Below are 15806 nucleotides of genomic sequence, written 5' to 3'. Positions count from 1 at the left end.
CCACCTGGAAGGTCAAGGGCAGCATGGGAACAGCACCACCTGAAAGTTCCATGATAGTCGCACACCATGCTGACTCGAAAATCTATTGCGATCCCTTCACTGTCACTGAGCCATGATGTGGAGATGCCAGCTTTGGACTGGGGTGGGCACAGTAAGAAGTCTCACAACACTAGGTTAAAACCCAACAAGTTTATTTGGTAGCATGAGCTTTCGGAGCGCTGCTCCTTCATCAGGTGAGGAAGGATTATAGCTACCCCGCCACTTCATCAGGCGATGAAGGAGCATCGCTACAAAAGCTTGTGCTGCCAAATAAACTGTTGGACTTTAACCCAGTATGGTGAGACTTCTTACTGTCATTGACTCAGAATCCTGGAACTCCCTCCCTAATGGCACTGTGTGTTCCTACAAACAGACTGCAGTGGTTGAAGAATGAGGCTTACTGTAGTGTAATAGTATCTTGGGCCCAATGATTTTGGTAGCACTCAAATTGAGCAGGTTACTGCTTAAGTGCCACTTGATAACAATTTGAGAGTTGGCTGAAGTGGCAGCAATTGGTTGGGTTGGGTTTGTCCAGCTGTATTAGATCTCCACCTACAGGTGTAGCTGGTACTGCAAGTACACATTGAATGTTGTCTCAGTTGCTCTAAAGGTGGATGACGTCTACTAGGCTTCTCAAGGGGCAATTGGGGACTCTCACCAAGTTTTACCAATCAAAAGCATTCTTCCTGGTTGCAGCACAGCTTGGTATGGCTCCTACTCTGCCCAAGACTGCAAGGAACTACAAAAGGTCATGAATGTAGCCCAATCCATCACCCAAACCAGCCTCCCATCCATTGATTCTGTCTGCACTTCCTGCTGCCTCAGAGAAGTAGCCAGCATGATTAAGGACCCCACGCAGCCCAGGCATTCTCTCTTCCACCTTCTTCCATTGGGAAAAAGATATGAAAGTCTGGGGTCACATACCAACCGACTCAAGAACAGCTTCTTCCCTGCTGCCATCAGACTTTTGAATGGACTTACCTCGCATTACGTTGATCTTTTTCCGCATCCTAGGTATGACTATAACACTACATTCTGCACTCTCCCCTTTCCTTCTCTATAAACAGTAAGCTTTGTCTGTATAGCACGCAAGAAACAATACTTTTCACTGTATTCATGTAATAAGACATTATAATAAATCAAATCAAATTACATTTCAAGTTTTATTTCCAGGGATATGATGAAGTGATTGGGTGTTGAAAGCAATCAAACGTTTCTTCCATATATGAGTTGTAATTGAATGTTATTTTTCGGTGAAGATGCTCAAAGTACAGGCAAGGGGATGCCCTTATGTCTGACATCCATCCAATTCAAGTTGGTCGATGAACTTGTTGAATTCGCTGCAGCCTTTTCTGAAATTCGAGGCTCTGCATTTTTCACTAGGTGGAACCTCCTCTATCCAAGAATTGGAATCAAGAATATACTGCATGCTATTGAAGGGGTGGGGAACGAGAGGGGTGGGGCAGACAGAGAAGGAGAGAGCAATGAGAATAATTTAACGAGCATCACCCTCTGACAGTTCGCATGTCAGCGCCTTTTTTGACTTCAAGATGCTCCATAACAAGTCACGGTGAATGGAATATCTTGGACGTATGGTCTCCAGGAGCATAGGAAACTGGAGCAGCAGTAGGCCATTCAGCCTATCCCCCAATTCCAACAGATCACGCCTGATTATCTACTTCCACTGTTAACATAATCCGTTGATGCCATTGGCACCCAGACATCTAGTGACTCAGTTTGAACAGTTAAAATTAAACAGCCAGTCAGCAAACTCCCCAAAAAACGGCAATGGGAATGGCAATCAGAACATCTGTTTAGACGATGTTTGCGTCGGAGAAATTCTCTGGCCTCGCATGGCCTGCCATGGCTGCCAGCAAGGACAGTGAATTTGTTGCTCAGCCAAATCTCAGTTCACACCGGCAGGATTGGAGAATCCCAGCCGCGGGCGAGGCTGGAGAGTCTGGTCGATTGTCCAAAAGCCACGGGTAGTAGCTTTGCTCTTCCTGCTATTATGGATCCTTATGGGTCCTTTCAAATGTGTGGGATTTTCCAGTCCTGCTGATGGCAAACTCCTCCTGAATCCCCTCCCAACCCAACAACTCCCTCCCAGCTCTCCCGCCCATTCCTGGTTGCAGATGATGCGAACAAACACAGCAGCGGGACTGGAAGATCCCACTGCTGGCCAATGCCAGGCCTCAACCAACACTGTAAAACACCCCACAGGATGGGTGGCGAAAATCCCGCCTATTGTACCCCCAACTGTGCAGCATTCCCTCAGTAGTAGCGCTGGGCTTGCCACAACAGATTCCGTGCCAGATTTCCAGAGTGGAACATTTGAACCTCTCCTCACTGAGAAGTGAGAATGAACCAGGGCGGACCTAATAGGTGCTTTGACCATGCTAAATTCCCCTTCTGTGTACACGAACAGGCACTGGAATGTGGTGACTTAGGGATTTTCACAGTACTTTTATTGCAGTGTTAATGTAAGCCTACTTGTGACACTAATAAATAAACTTTAAAATTTAAACTTCTTGGGTATTTGCAGCCCAAGGGAAAGGGAGATACCACTACACTGTAAAATGAACTGTCTTGACATCTTGCACCATCTTTACCATTTAAACTTTGTTTATTTATTACTATCACAAAGTCTCACAATGAAAATCCCTCAGTCAACACACTCCAGCGCCTGTTCGGGCACACTGAGGGAGAATTTAGCATGGCCAATGCACCAAAACAACACGTCTTTCAGACCCTGGGAGGAAACCGGATACCCGGAAGAAACCCACCCAGGCACAGGCAGAATGTGCAAACTCTGCACAGGCAGTGACCCAAGCTGGGAATCGAACCCAGGTCCCTGAGGCAGTTGTGCTAACAGTTCCACCGTGCTGCCTTCCTTAGCAACCTTACTTACTTTTGGTCTGAATCTTGGGTCTTGCCATCCTTCCCCATGAGGAGGTAAGCCTTCTCAACCTGTAGTTCTAATGGGCAGGATTTCCGCTTCAGCCAAAACCGGATGTCGTTGGCACGAATGCTCTCATCCTTTGCTATATTTTAAAGACGAAGACAGAATGTGGGATATTTTATACGTTCATCCTATCGCGTCACTGAGACAACATTTTAACAATCATTGCCCCATGAGAAGAGAAGCTCACTGAACAATCCACCCCTTGCTTCGACTTTATGACCAAGAGCCCAAAATAATATATGTATATTTTGTCAAAACATTGATTGTTCGTTGTAAAAAAATGAAATTTTCTTCAAAGTTATCATTTCTGCTTCTCCAGTCTGCAATTTTCCGCTCATTTAAGTGACAGATCCAGGATTAAATTCATTTGAGATGGACCTTCTGCCCATCACCTGATATCCCGTTCCATTGCAGTAATTGGGATTAAATATTAGATGCCACATAGAGAGGGCAGCCAATTCCATGGGTGGCATTTAATGCCCCTCCTGGAGGTGAGTTTGAAGGCAGGGTTGGGGGTAGTGAGTGGTTTCTAGAGGAGATTCCACCCCTTTCCCAAATGCCCCCTCCCTCCCCGAATCAAGATTTTGACAGGGAGAGTTGAGGGTAGTCTTCTCACCCAGTAATCAATGGAGTCTCTGGACCATGGAAGGACACCACTCAAAATTCTGCCCGCCCTCTCCTCTCCACATTCCCACAGCTACCCCCACTCCCTGCTACCCCAATACCCAAGGATGCATCATCAACCCTCCCAGTCCAGAGCCCAGGTGTAGTACCAACAGTGACCACCAGCTCTCAGTGGCGCTGCCAGTACTGGAGAGCTTTCAGCCTTTGATTTCATGAAGAGATGCTGAAGGGCCTCATTTGCCACTGTCGGCAATCAACTTGCCCCTCCAAGAATAGGGGAGAGAACACCACCCCTTTCCTCCCCCCTCCCCCATTCCACTACACCTGGACATATGCTATATCTAGGGAAAATGGTCTCTTCACTGGGAGAGAGCAAATGCTGTAAAATGGGAAATATTGGGCAAATTGCTAGAATGTGACAATAGATCTGAATAAGTAGGTCAATGTTGGGACAGAGAATTGTCATAAATTGAGGAATGTTTACCTGATAGAAGTCGACAAGGTTATGAGGGACATGGACAGACTGGATAGTCAGAAGCTTTTTCCCAGGATGGAAGACTCATTTACTTAAGGGTTTACTTAAGGTTTAAGGTGCGAGGGGCGAGGTTTAAAGGAGATGTACAAGGCAAGTTTTTTTACACAGAGGGTGGTGGGTGCCTGGAAATCGCTGCCGGGGGGTAGTGGAAGCACATACAATGGTGACTTTTAAGGGACATCTGGACAAATCCATGAATAAGATGGAAGTAGAGGGATATGGTCCCTGGAAGGGTAGGGGTTTTAGTTAAGTCGGGCATATTGGTTGGTGCAGGCTTGGAGGGCCGAAAGGCTCGTTCCTGTGCTGTAATTTTCTTTGCTCTTTGTTTACAAAGTTTGGAGGAGGGAATGTACAGGTGGCTTTAGGGAGCCAAGAAAAGCCAACCCCTCCCCGATCATACTCCTGCCCCATCCTCACCCGCAACCGTCAGTCCCGCTGTACCTCCAACACCCTACTGCTCGAATCCCACCCACGTTCAGGAATCCATGATCAATCCCCCTACCACCCCTCCAGAACTCGACTGCAGTACCAATAGTAACCACCACACTGAGTGGTGCTGTCAGTTGCAGAGGGTCGCGGCCTCGGATTTGCTGGCATCTCTTTGGTGGTGGGGGAGGGTGGGATTTCACCTTACTCAGATTAATTCGACTGGAGTCTTCAGTTGAATTAATCTAAGGAGATCCGCCCAGGCCTGACTTCTTTGGGTGGCACCATGGCACAGTGGTTAACACTGCTGCCTCGCAGAGCCAGAGACGCGGGTTCGATTCCCGGCTTGGGTCACTGTCTGTGTGGAGTCTGCACATTCTCCCCGTGTCTGCGGAGGTTTCCTCTGGACGCTCCAGTTTCCTCCCATACTCCAAAGATGTGCGGGTTAGGTGCTAAATTGCCCCTTACCGTTAAGGGGACTAGCTAAGGTAAATGCATGGGGTTATGGGGATACGCCCTAGGTGGGATTGTGGTCTGTGCAGACTTGATGGGCCGAATGGCCCTCTTTTGCACTGTAGGGATTCTATGAATGGTGTTTGCTTCCTCTGGGAGAATAGCGATGGGGGGCATCCCCACCCATCCTCCAGATATGTGGGTGGGTCATCAATCACCAATATTATATTCTTCTGGAGACTAGTGGTTTTTCACCATTCCCTGGGATGAAGTCAGACCCCAGACTGGGGAGGGACAAATATCACAAAACTCGAAAGACTGGAACATGAGCTGGAAGGGTTACAATTTGGGTGTCTCGACAGCCTGTGTGGGAATATCAGTCACCGCTGGGCCCCCAATTTGAGAAAGCCATGGGGAGGAAATGCTTGCGTTGAATTTACTTACAACGTTTGATGAGTTTTGTGATGGAGACAGCAAAGGCCGAAAAGCTTCCTGTTTTATTTACGCTAATCACTCTGACGAGATAGGCTGAAAAAAACATAACATATCACCTGTTAGAAAAGTAGCTTCAAATTTAAGATTTACTTCCAAAGTTCAAAATGCAATAGAACACTAATTGTGTGGCACCTTTCAATTCATTGCCCCACCATTCGGTCCATCATCTATGCTGGCTGGAAAAGGGCTCTCCAGCCTCATTTCACTGCATCCTGTTTTCCAGAACTTCCAAGTGCACAATGCGTTTGCACAGTGGCACTGTAGTTAAAACAGTTGCCTCACAGCGCCAGGGTCCCAGGTTCGATTCCCAGCTTGGGTCACTGTCTGTACAGGGTCTGCACATTCTCCCCATGCCTGCATGGGTTTCTGCGGGTACTCTGGTTTCCTCCCACACTCTAAAAGTTATGCTGTTAAGTGCATTGGCCATGCTAAATTCCCCTTCAGTGTACCCGAACAGGTGCCATCCTCCAACTGTGGATGAAAGGTTTGTCTTTTTTATTCGCTCATGGGACTTGAGCATTGCTGGCTATGCCAGCATATATTGCCCATTCCTAGTTGCCCTTGAGAAGATGGTGGTGAGCTGCCCTCTTTAATTGCTGCAGTCCACGTGTTATGGTTGACCTATAGTTCCTTTAGAGAGAGAATTCCAGGATTTTGACCCAGCGACTGCAGGACAGTGAGAGAAGAACTTGGGAGTGGTGGGATTTCTAGGTATCTGCTGCTTTTGTTCTTCTAGATGCAAGTGGTCGTGGGTTTCGAAGGATCTTTGGTAAATTTCTGCAGTGCATCTTGTAGATGGTACTCACTGCTGTTACTGAATGTTAGTGATGGAGGAAGTGGATGTGGTGCCAATCAACTGGGACTGCTTTGTTCTGGATGGTGTCAATCTTCTTGAGTGTTATTGGAGCTGCATCCATCCAGGCAAGTGGAGAGTATTCCATCACACCCCTGACTTGTGCCTTGTCAATGGTGGACAAGCTTTGGGGATGAAGAGCTGAGTTATTCGTTGCAGTATTCCTCGCCTCTCATCGGCTCTTGTATTTACGTGGTGAGTCCAGTTGAGTTTCTGGTCAATGGCAACCACAAGGATGTTGACAGTGGCCTGCAGCCAATCAATGCACATTTGAGCCTGAAATGGCAGCGGGCTTGTTCAGAGTCAGCGGTGATAATTTCCCACTGACCCTCCAGACAAGGGAAACTGGGACCTCACTATTCTGAAACCTCAGGCCATACTGTTGAAGCTTATTGTCTTGCACTCATTGGGACAGAGTCGCAAGAATATCGAATCTCCAAGGAAGCACCAATGTTTACTGCATGCTGCATAACTTATTGTTCCCTTTGAGATTTACTGTTCTTGTGAATCTGTCCTGATGAGTGCAAGTTGAAAAGTTTTGACTGCATGTCTCTTTATTTCAGCAACGCAAGTTGTGTCCTACCAAGTGTCTACTTAAAATCTGTGCCTCTGATTACTGACCCTTCTGCTAAAGGAAATAGAGCCTTCCGACCCAGGAGACTCACACTTTAACACATGAATTGCTTAAACATCTAATATAAATGTTTCATGCAACATATACAAGCGTATATACATATACACTTCTTGCCTATGCTATCAGTTTAATAAGCAATTGCCAATCACCAAGATAGATTGTAAAACTAATTTCTTGAGTTGTGATTCATACTGTGAAAAATATGTTATGAAAATGAAAAATGCTGAATAAACTCAACAGGTCTGGCAGCAACTGTGGAGATAAAGACAAAGTTAATGTTTCAGATCTGAATGATCCTGCCACAGAACTAGGAGAAAGTAGAAGTTCTGTAGCGGGATCGTTCAGATTCGGAAAGTTAACTCACAGTTTATCTGTCATTTTCTATTTTTATTTCAGTTTTTCAGCATCTATGGCATTTTGTTTTTATTTGAGTGAAATAATTGTTATAGTTGGTACAAATTTCATTTCCAATAATCAAAATCAAACTGAGATAGGTAACAGAGTCCCTTTTTCAGCCTCCACATCAATTATAGGATACCCATGGTGCAAAAGAGACTGTTTGGCCCATCAAGCTTGCACCAAGAACAATCCCACCCAGGCCCTATCCCTGTAACCCCTGTATTTACTTTCCTAATGCCCTTGACACTAAGGGACAAGTTAACATGGCCAATCCACCTAACCCGCACATCTTTGGAGTGTGGGAGAAAACCAGAGCACCCGGAGGAAACCCACGCAGATGCTGGGAGAACATGCAAACTCCATACAGTACATCAGCTGATTAAATCCCACTTCCCCCTCCCATACAAATCATGCCATAATCTGTCAATCAATTATCAACATGTCTCTATGCTGTTAATTGACAAATCTAGCCCCTTGTAGCTCAGTGCTGAGATAAAAGACTTAGACCCCTCTAATAAGACACTGCCGCATGATCTGTGCCCAGTCTCAGTGTTCCCAAATGGAGGAATCTGAAATATTTACCATAGTCAACAATTGGACTGTAACATGCAAAAGACATCCGTGCATCTCCGGCCACCATTTCGGAAAACGTTCTCTTTATTTGAGGGCAGCTACCTGAGCGAGAAAAAGGACAAAGAGATCCATAGATACTTGCACAGATGTAACGCAACATGGGTCAGTTTTTTGGGCCAATGGACAGCATGGGCCATAAATCTGAATTGAAATAAATAGGTTGATATTGCAGTAGAGAGAGAGAAAATTGAAAAATCTCAATTGCTCTGACAGCATCGGTGGAGAGATAACAGAACCAACGTTTCATATCTGGATGACCCTTCATTAGAGAATTGTCAGTCAGTCTTGCCATTACAATGTATTCCCTATTTTAATCTGGATGCCACCAGCGTGGTGTGAATGTTGCATTTTACTACAATTTACTGTAACTTAATTTAGCTGGGGATAAATTAATCCCTAAAGTTGGATTTATTGGTTATCCCAATAATTATTTCTGTCGAATGCAATGGAATTAAGATGGAGGCTAAGGAGTGACCTGTTAGATATCTACAAAATGATGAGAGGCATAGACAGTGTGGATAATCAGAGGCTTTTTCCTAGGGTGGAAGTGTCAATTACAAGGGGGCACAAATTCAAGGTGAGAGGGGAAAAGTTTAAGGGAGATGCTTGGGGGAGGTTCTACATGCAGAGGGTGCTGGGTGCCTGGAACGTGCTGCCAGAGGAGGTGGTGGTAGTAGGCACATTAGTAACATTTAAGAGGCATCTGGATGGGTACATGAATAGAGAGAGAGAATAAAGGGATACCGTCCAAGTAAGGACAGAATTTTTTTTAGTTTAATTCAGACATCATGATTGACATAGGCTTGGAGTGTCAAAGAACCTGTTCCTGTGCTGTACTTTTCCTTGTTTTTTAAAATCATACAGCTTAGAAAAAAGAACATTCGGCCCATCATGCCTGTGCCAACTCTTTGGAAGAGGTGCCCAATGATTCTCCTTTCATTGCTTACCTTTTCACCATAGCTCTGCCATTATTCCCCTTCCCAGTACATGCCCAATTCCCCTCTGCAAGTTACTATTGAATCTGTTGCCACTGGCCTTTCACATGGCAGATCATAATATATTGTCATGCTTAAAATATGCTCCTCCTCTGATTCTGTTGCCATTCACCTCATAACTGTGTCCCTCTGGTAACCAATCCCCCTGCCACAGGAAATACCCCTACTTCCCCCACCCCCATTCCCCCACTATCCACCTCCCCATTTTGCTCACCAAAACCTTCCATGATTTTTGCAGCACCTCAATCAAATACCCTCTTGTCTTTCTCTGTCTCAGTCAGGAGTCTCACAACACCAGGTAGAAGTCCAACAGGTTTATTTGGTCTTTGAAAAATCTCAGCAGCTCTGAAAGCATCGGGGGCAAGAAAACTGAGCTAATGTTTCGAGTCTGGGTGACCCTTCTGCAGAGAATTGTCAGTCAGTCTGACAGTTCCTTGCCAGTATTACCTAGGGTACAATGCGTTCCCTATTTCTCTGTCTGGAAGAGAATAATCCTACTTCCCTAGTCTCAATTTGGGGAGAGGCTTCCATCGACGCTGTGGAAGTTAAAATGCTCAGATTTTAATAAATCATTCCTTCTCTGTAATAGCTTGTGAAAACGTTATCAGTTGCAATCCTTCAAGGGAGCCTATCTGCTTCAGACTAGGCTACATAACGTTCTGCTTTTTGACCTTCACCTGAGGGTGAACAAGACCAGATTTTTTTCCATAACAAATACCAAAGGTGGGATATGGGGATATGCTATGCAAATAATTAGCAGAATCAATTTTTAATCAAATGGGAAAGGGTGAAAAGCCAGGATTTAATTGGCAAATATGTATGTCAGTGAAAGATATGAAAAATCCCTTGTTCCTGATTTGCTGTAATTGACTGAGTTGCTTCTCTGTAACATCAGAACTACTCCAGCTATTTGGATAGACGAAGGGGAGTTCTCCTTGTGCACAAGTAATTAAAGACCTTGCATTGGACGCTTGGTGTCCAGTGCTGTTTGTATTAAAAGTCGACTAAGTGTGGCTAAGGTTGCTGGTACTCAAGGATCTCTGACAATCCTGGAGGAATGAAAAAGGGCTCTGAACGCACACAAAAGATTGAGCCAAAATATTAAACACGAATGTTGGTGACTTTTGAGCTTTCACATATATATTGATGGAAGCTTACCTTCCGCACATTCGCAGACATCATCCCGGCACAGCTTTGAAACAATGCTGCTTTGCTCTGGGGCATTGTAAAATATGGAGCACTTAGTCTCTGCAACCCAAGCATTAAATCATCAGAATACTATCACTGACACAGTTACTATTGAGACACAGTGATTAGAAATTCAAACTGTTAATGTCAGCCAACAATATATGTTCACTTAAGCCCACCAATGCCTTTGTTTTCTCAGAAGATGAAAGAAATTTGGCATGTCAGCTACCACTCTCACCAACTTTTACAGATGCACCATAGAAAGCATTCTTTGTTTGTATCACAGCTTGGTATGGCTCCTGCTCTGCCCAAGACCACAAGAAACTACAAAAGGTTGTGAATGTAGCCCAATCCATCACTCAAATCAGCTTCCCATCCATTGACTCTGTGTACAGTTCCCAAAGCCTTGGCAAAGCAGCCAGCATAATCAAGGACCATACGTACCTTGGACATTCTCTCTTCCACCTTCTTCATCGGGAAAAAGATACAAAAGTCTAAGGTCACGTACCAAATGACTCAAGAACACCTTCTTCCCTGCTATCTTGCATAAAGTTGATCTTTCTCTCCACCCTAGCTATAACACTATATTCTGCACTGTCTCGTTTCTTTCTCTATGAACAGTATGCTTTGTCTGAATAGCACACAAGAAACAATACTTTTCACTGTATGCTAATACATGTGACAATAACAAATCAAATCAAACAATGGTTGTTGAATCCACAAGCAGAGAGTCGTAAATAATCAAATTAAGGTGAAATTATTCTGCGCTGTATTTTTAACGACATCTCTCTGTCAGCTCCTGAAAAGTACACAGAAATATAGATAGGAACATAAAAAATCGGAGAAGGAGGAGGCCATTTGGCCCTTTGAGACTGCTGTGCCATTCTTTCAATGTCGTACTCCCGTGCTCTCTCTCCAAACGCATTGGCATCTCTAGAGTCTAGAAATCTATCTATTTATGTAAGCATATTCAGTGATTTGGCCTCTCCAGCTTTCTGAGGTAGAGAATTCCACAGGTTCACCACTTGCTGAGTGGAGATGTTTTTCGTCACCTCAATCCTAAATGGCTCCCCCTATATCCTGAGACTGTGACCCCTGGTTCTAGACCAGAATGAATCACTCCTGCCTGGTAAAATGCAGTCAGTGAATGACCCAGTGTTAGCTTCTGTGGAATTAAGTTTAAAGTTATTTGTCTCACAGTAGGCTTAGATTAACACTGCAGTGAAGTTATTGTGAAAATCCCTGAGTCGCCACACTCCAGCACCTATTCAGGTGCACGGAGAATTTAGCATGACCAATGCACCTAACCAGCATGTCTTTCAGGTTGTGGGAGGAAATCAGAGCACCCGGAGGAAGTCCACGCAGCCATGGGGAGAATGTGCAAACTCTGCACAGACAGTGACCCGAGCCAGGAATTGAACCCAGGTCCCTGGCATTGTGAGACAGCAGTGCTAACCACTGCACAACCGTGCTGTCCACGTGGAGAGTAGATAGCACCTAAAGCAATATGATTCACTCCCATCTGGTACTGAACAGCCCATATCTGTTTCAGTTTTTTGAATTCATTTTTATGGGATGTAGGTGTTTCTGGCTGGGTTAGTATGTACTGCCCATCCCTAGGTTGCCTTGAGAATGTGATAGTCAGCTGCCTTCCGAACAGCTGCAGTCCATGTAGTGTAGGCACACCCACCGTGGTATTAGGGAGGAAGTTTAAGCAGCGACAGTGAATGAATGGCGCGATACGTTTCCAAGTAGGGATGGGGAGTGACTTGGAGAGGAATCTCCGGGTGGCGCTCCAGGTATTTGCTGCCCTTGTCCTTCTAGATTTTAGTGGTTGTGATTTGGAAGGTGTTGCTGAAGGAACCACGCTGAGATTCTGTGGTGCATCTTGTAGATGGTACACATGGCAGTCACTGTTAGGTGGTGAAGGGATTGGCTGTTTGTGGAATGGGTGTCAAGCAAGCGGGCTGTTTCATCCTGGACAGTACCAAATTTCTTGGGAGTTGTTGGAATGGCGCTTACCCAGGTAAGTGTAGAGTTTTCCGTCATGCTCCAGACTTGTGCCGTGTCGATGGAGGACATTTTTTGATGAGTCAGGAAGTGAGTTGCTTGCCACAGAATTCCTAACCTTTAACCTGCTCATATAGAATCTCTACAGTGCAGAAGAAGGCCATTCAGTCCACCGTGTCTACACCCATTCTCCCAAAGAGCATCTTCCCAAGGCCCATCTCATCTCTTGCCCTATCCCATAACCCCACCCATTTACCATCACTAATCCCCCTAACCTGCACATCGTTGGAGAAAACCCAGCACACCGGGAGGAAGCCCACGCATGACACGGGGAGAACAAGCAACCTCCATTCAGACAAACTCCACATGGACTCCCAAACTCATTTTTAGTCCACAAGAAATGATTCACTTCCTAAAGAATCATCCTGGGGAAACTCCTAGCTTATTGCAGATTTGACCCAGGGCCACGTTGAAGCGGAGTCTCTACTCACCAGGGTTGTAATAGTCGTAAAGCGTCGCGCTTGCTGGCTGTATTAATCCGATGGGAAAGATTTGCCTAGCACCGAATACAAAACATTGCTTGTGTTCAGTAACCTACAGAAGGAAAACGACCATGGAATCAGGTTCAGCGGTAGAAACATAAAATACCGCTTCCACAATCTTAGATCTACATTTTAGGGATATAGGCACAAGAGGCGATGATTCACCTCTTGACCCTTCTCACCCCATCCAATCGGATCATAGCCGTCGATGTTTTAACTCCATTTACCCATCTTTGCTCTAGGTCCCCTGATGTTGTTAACCAATAAGAGTCAACCCATCGGAATCTTTAAAGCTCCAAAGATCTGCAATATCTATTGTCTTTGGCGGGGGGGAGATATTCAGCCATCGGACTATAAAAACATAGAAAAAACATAGAGTAGGCCATTCGGCCCTTTGAGTCTATTCCATCATTGTTTTGACCATGGCTGATCATTGAATTCAATATCCTGACCTCCCTTCCCTGCATACCTTTAGCCCAAGCAGCTATATCTGATTTAATGTCTTGACCGCAACTACATTCAGTGGCAGTGAATTCCACACATTCACTGTCTGGGTGAAAAATTTTCTCCTCCCCTCAGTTCTAAAAGTTTGCAGTGCATAATAAGGCCATTTAGTCCACTGAGTCTACATCGACTCTCCCAAAGACCACCTTCCCCAGCCCCATCTCACCCTTTACCCGACCCCGTAACCTCACGCATTTACCACGGCCAATCCCCCTAACCTGAACATCATTGGAGGAAACCAGAGCACCCAGAGGAAGCCCACACAAGACCCTTATCCTCAAACTATGACTCCTAGTTGTTTTTTATTCATTTGTGGAACATGGGCTTCGCTGGCTGGGCTGGCATTTATTGCCAATCCCTAATTACCATTGTTCAGAGGGTAGTTGAGAGTCAACCACATTGCTGTGGCTCTGGAGTCATACTTAGGCCAGACCGGGTAAGGATGGCAGATTTCCTTCCCTCAAGGATCTAGTGAACCAGATGGGTTTTTACAACAATCAACGGTGCTTTCATGGTCACCAGTAGATTCTTAATTCCAGATTTTTTTATTGAATTCAAATTTCACCCTCTGCAGGATTCAAACCTAGGTCCTCAGAACATTCGTTGAGTTTCTGGATTAATAGTCTAGTGATAATACCCCGAGGCCATCACCTCCCCCACCATCAGGAACGTTCTCCCTAAATCTACCCTGTCTAACCTGGTTAGAAATTTGTAAGTTTCTATGAGATCCCCTATGTGTTATAAACCTCTTCCTGGTTTCACTCCTGAACTTGAACCTCTTGTTTCCCTGCCTATGCTCTCCATAATATGCTAAAGGTGTTGATATTACCTATGTCAGAATAGACATTTTGCATTCTTCGCCATGCTCTTTACAGCAGTTCATGGAAACTGATTGACTGGTTCATAGAGCTTCTCCAAAGTCCCTCTTTTTGTCATTTAAAATGGGAATAAAGCACCACTTTATTTTCAGTGAGCTACAGATATCCTTGTCATTTTCACTGTATTTACTGGGAATATGAGGTGGGGAGGAGGGTGTTGTTACATTTTACTGGGTGACTATCCAGTAAATCATCCCAAGAATGTTATGTGGATGTGGGTGTTGGGAGAGGAGGTGTACACAGGACAATATATCCTTCCGCTATGACAGTCTTGGCCCAAGTGCAATAGTTTGGATACATACTGCCTGGTTACCAGATTACCCCAGGGTCAGGGTTCATGAAGGTGCAGTCGTCTTTTACAACATAATTCACAATGGAAAGACACGCGCAAACAGTGCAGTTACCGTCTCAAGGTAGAGGAGCACTCTCCCGTCTTTGAACTCGTACGAATCGATGTACTTATCGACAAGATTTTTTAGCTGGAAAAACAAACATATTTCCAATTACCGTCACTGCAGTCATACTTGCTCTTTATTGATATTAACGCCTCCGGTGCTGTGCATGTTAATTAGCGATGAGGCAATGATAGCTTCTGGTCCACGTGTTTGTGGCCTGCCTTATATCCAAAAGGGGAAACTCTTCAAATGGCGAAGGGACATTTATTTAACTTGCCGCATCCCTCATACCAACCTACCTGAGAATTATGAGTGATCACCTCTTTCCGTCAAGTGACAGCCCCACCCCTGCCAGTGGTCGGAGCCTACATTAGCTGAGGTAGAACTAAATATTGTGAAGAACATGAATCGCCAGAATGATAGGCTAGATTCCTCATCATACCTTTCTGTGCCTATATTAATGGCAAGTCAATGGAGAAACAAATAATTATTGTTCGCAGCTTAATCCTTTTATTGGGATTAATTGACTCTGACTCATGCAATACTAGAAAGCAGCCGATTGTGTTATTGTTTCTCTTATCTGTTCCTGGTGGTTTTTCCGGACACTAAATTGTCACCAGAGTCTTATAGCTTGAGGGGTGCTGTAATAAGTCTTCTGATGTCTTTATATGCCCTATTTGTGAAGCGAACTCCCACTCACCTGACAAAGGGGCAGCAAGTGCTCCGAAAGCTAGTGGCTTTTGCTACCAAATAAACTTGTTGGACTTTAACCTGGTGTTGTGAGACTTCTTACTATAAGTCTTCAGAGGCAGAAGCCCCTTCACCAAAATCCCTTTTTTTTTCAAACTTTAATAGCAGTACACAGAGTGCTAGCAGCTAGTGGTCCACCTCTGGGGTGCCAGAGGAACTGACATTCCCGGTTAAATACAAGGCAAAGACTCTCTGATTGACCCATCAATTGGATCCTTAATCAGGGAGCTCATACTCCAATAGGCCAACCTCAATGGCCTGATTGAAGTCATGACTCTGCACCAAGCAGGGTTGACCAGACGTCTTTCCCGCTCTCAATGCCAGCTATTAGGGTCGATTTGTAGGATGATGCTCAACCTGTTTGGCTGTTTCCTCCTTGGCCATCAAGCCCTGGGGTTGGTGGGGGGGTGGGGTTCGAACTTGAACCTGGAGCTTCTGGTTCAAGAGGCAGAGACACTATCCACCATGCTGTGAGACCGCTTTAAAGA

The 15806-nt window shown here is 45.1% G+C and overlaps 1 protein-coding gene across 1 annotated transcript in view; it reads right to left on the bottom strand.

Moving 5' to 3' along the window:
* Positions 1-1327: 1327 nt before the first annotated feature.
* Positions 1328-15806, bottom strand: part of LOC145348668 (complement C4-B-like) — a 126501-nt gene continuing 112022 nt past the window's right edge. Inside the window, exons 35-41 of the mRNA XM_080196832.1 lie at positions 14578-14652; positions 12741-12843; positions 10210-10299; positions 8006-8098; positions 5487-5570; positions 2951-3083; positions 1328-1469 (exon numbers count right to left, since the gene is read on the bottom strand). Of these exons, the coding sequence (XP_080052958.1) occupies positions 1328-1469; positions 2951-3083; positions 5487-5570; positions 8006-8098; positions 10210-10299; positions 12741-12843; positions 14578-14652 (720 nt within the window). The remainder of the gene's footprint in view (positions 1470-2950; positions 3084-5486; positions 5571-8005; positions 8099-10209; positions 10300-12740; positions 12844-14577; positions 14653-15806) is intronic.

This window comes from Carcharhinus amblyrhynchos, chromosome 9 (assembly GCF_965287045.1).
Source record: "Carcharhinus amblyrhynchos chromosome 9, sCarAmb.v2.hapA, whole genome shotgun sequence".
Lineage (NCBI taxonomy): Eukaryota > Metazoa > Chordata > Chondrichthyes > Carcharhiniformes > Carcharhinidae > Carcharhinus > Carcharhinus amblyrhynchos.
Note: the sequence above shows the minus strand (reverse complement) of the source record. Positions and strands in the feature narration are given on the sequence as shown.